Source organism: Crocuta crocuta, unplaced genomic scaffold (assembly GCF_008692635.1).
Source record: "Crocuta crocuta isolate KB4526 unplaced genomic scaffold, BGI_CrCroc_1.0 scaffold443, whole genome shotgun sequence".
In the NCBI taxonomy this organism is placed as follows: Eukaryota; Metazoa; Chordata; class Mammalia; order Carnivora; family Hyaenidae; genus Crocuta; species Crocuta crocuta.
Window position 1 is genome coordinate 632,720 of NW_027529446.1, and position 1,142 is coordinate 633,861.

A 1,142-nucleotide genomic window follows, 5' to 3' on the forward strand; every position below is an offset into this window, starting at 1 on the left:
CGCGGGCTCTCGGGCGCCCTCTGCTCGGCCTTGCCTGCCTCGGCCCCCTCCCCCGCCTGGGGTCGCTGCACAAAGGCGGCTGCGAGGGCGGTCCCCCTCCCCTCACGGGAAGGCAGCAGTCCCGGGTCAGCGTGGGGGTCCCGGCTGCGGGGGTGGGGGGCGCGGCCACCTCCCTCTCTGCCTGCGTTCCCGCTGGTTTCCGCATCTGCTCGGTGTCCCCCTCTATGTCTGGCTGTTTTCTTCCCCCACTTGCGTCTCTCTACCCCCCTTTGTTCTAACCACCGAGCATTCCCGCAGCGTCCCCCTCCCCCCTGGTATTTAAATCGCCTCCAGACCGGGGAGCACTCCCCCCGCGGGCCTCCAGGGACACGCACTGTCCATCCCCAGCGGAGGGGCCCCAGTGGGGGAGGGGCGGGTGGGGGAGGGTCTCCTTTGTCTGAGCGGCGGCGGCCTGCGCCAGGGAGAAGGAGGGAGAGAGGAGGGGGAGCCCGGCCCCGCAAAAGACCCTAAAGGCTAAGCCCTGTGGCGCCCACAAAGAGGAGCCCCGGGTCGGGGTTGCTGAATTACTGGCTGGGCCGGCCTTGGGGTGAGGGGAGGGTGGCAGAGGGCGGCAAGGGCACACTGGCGCCCGGATGATGAAAAAGTGCTTTGTTGAGGTGCAGAGGTGGTGCTCCAGTACAGAGTTGGGGCTTTGGGGAAGGAGGTTTGAGCCACTTGCCTGGGGGCTCTCAGGGCCAGATGTTTGACAGTCCCCGTACCCCACCCCAGCCTCAGGACCAGGGTCTGGAAGGCCAGGAAGGAACAGGGGTGGGAAGGGCTCCCCTCTGTCCCCCAGGAGCACAGCCCCCTCCCCCCCTTCCCGGCCTCTGTTTCCGCGTCCCTGCCTTGTCTCCTTGGCCTCACCCTCTTCCTTCCTCCCCCAGCCGGCTCAGTTCGGGGAAGCTGCAGGAGTTCGGCGTGGGGGATGGCAGCAAGCTGACGCTGGTGCCCACCGTGGAGGCGGGCCTCATGGTAAATGGCTGGGGCACAGTGCCCCAGAGGCTCTGGCACAGGCGGGCAGCCCCCTCCCCTGAGAGCTCGGTTCCCAGCACACGCCCTGCCAGGGTAGACCCTGCCGGCAAGCGGCTCCCCGCCCCAGTGCC

At 68.7% G+C, this 1,142-nt stretch overlaps 1 protein-coding gene across 1 annotated transcript in view; it reads left to right on the forward strand.

Annotated features, from left to right (window-relative positions):
- The window catches only part of MIDN (midnolin), a 20,491-nt gene that overhangs the window by 274 nt on the left and 19,075 nt on the right, over positions 1-1,142 (forward strand). The window contains exon 2 of the mRNA XM_077760601.1: positions 924-1,104. Within this exon, the coding sequence (XP_077616727.1) occupies positions 924-1,104 (181 nt within the window). The remainder of the gene's footprint in view (positions 1-923; positions 1,105-1,142) is intronic.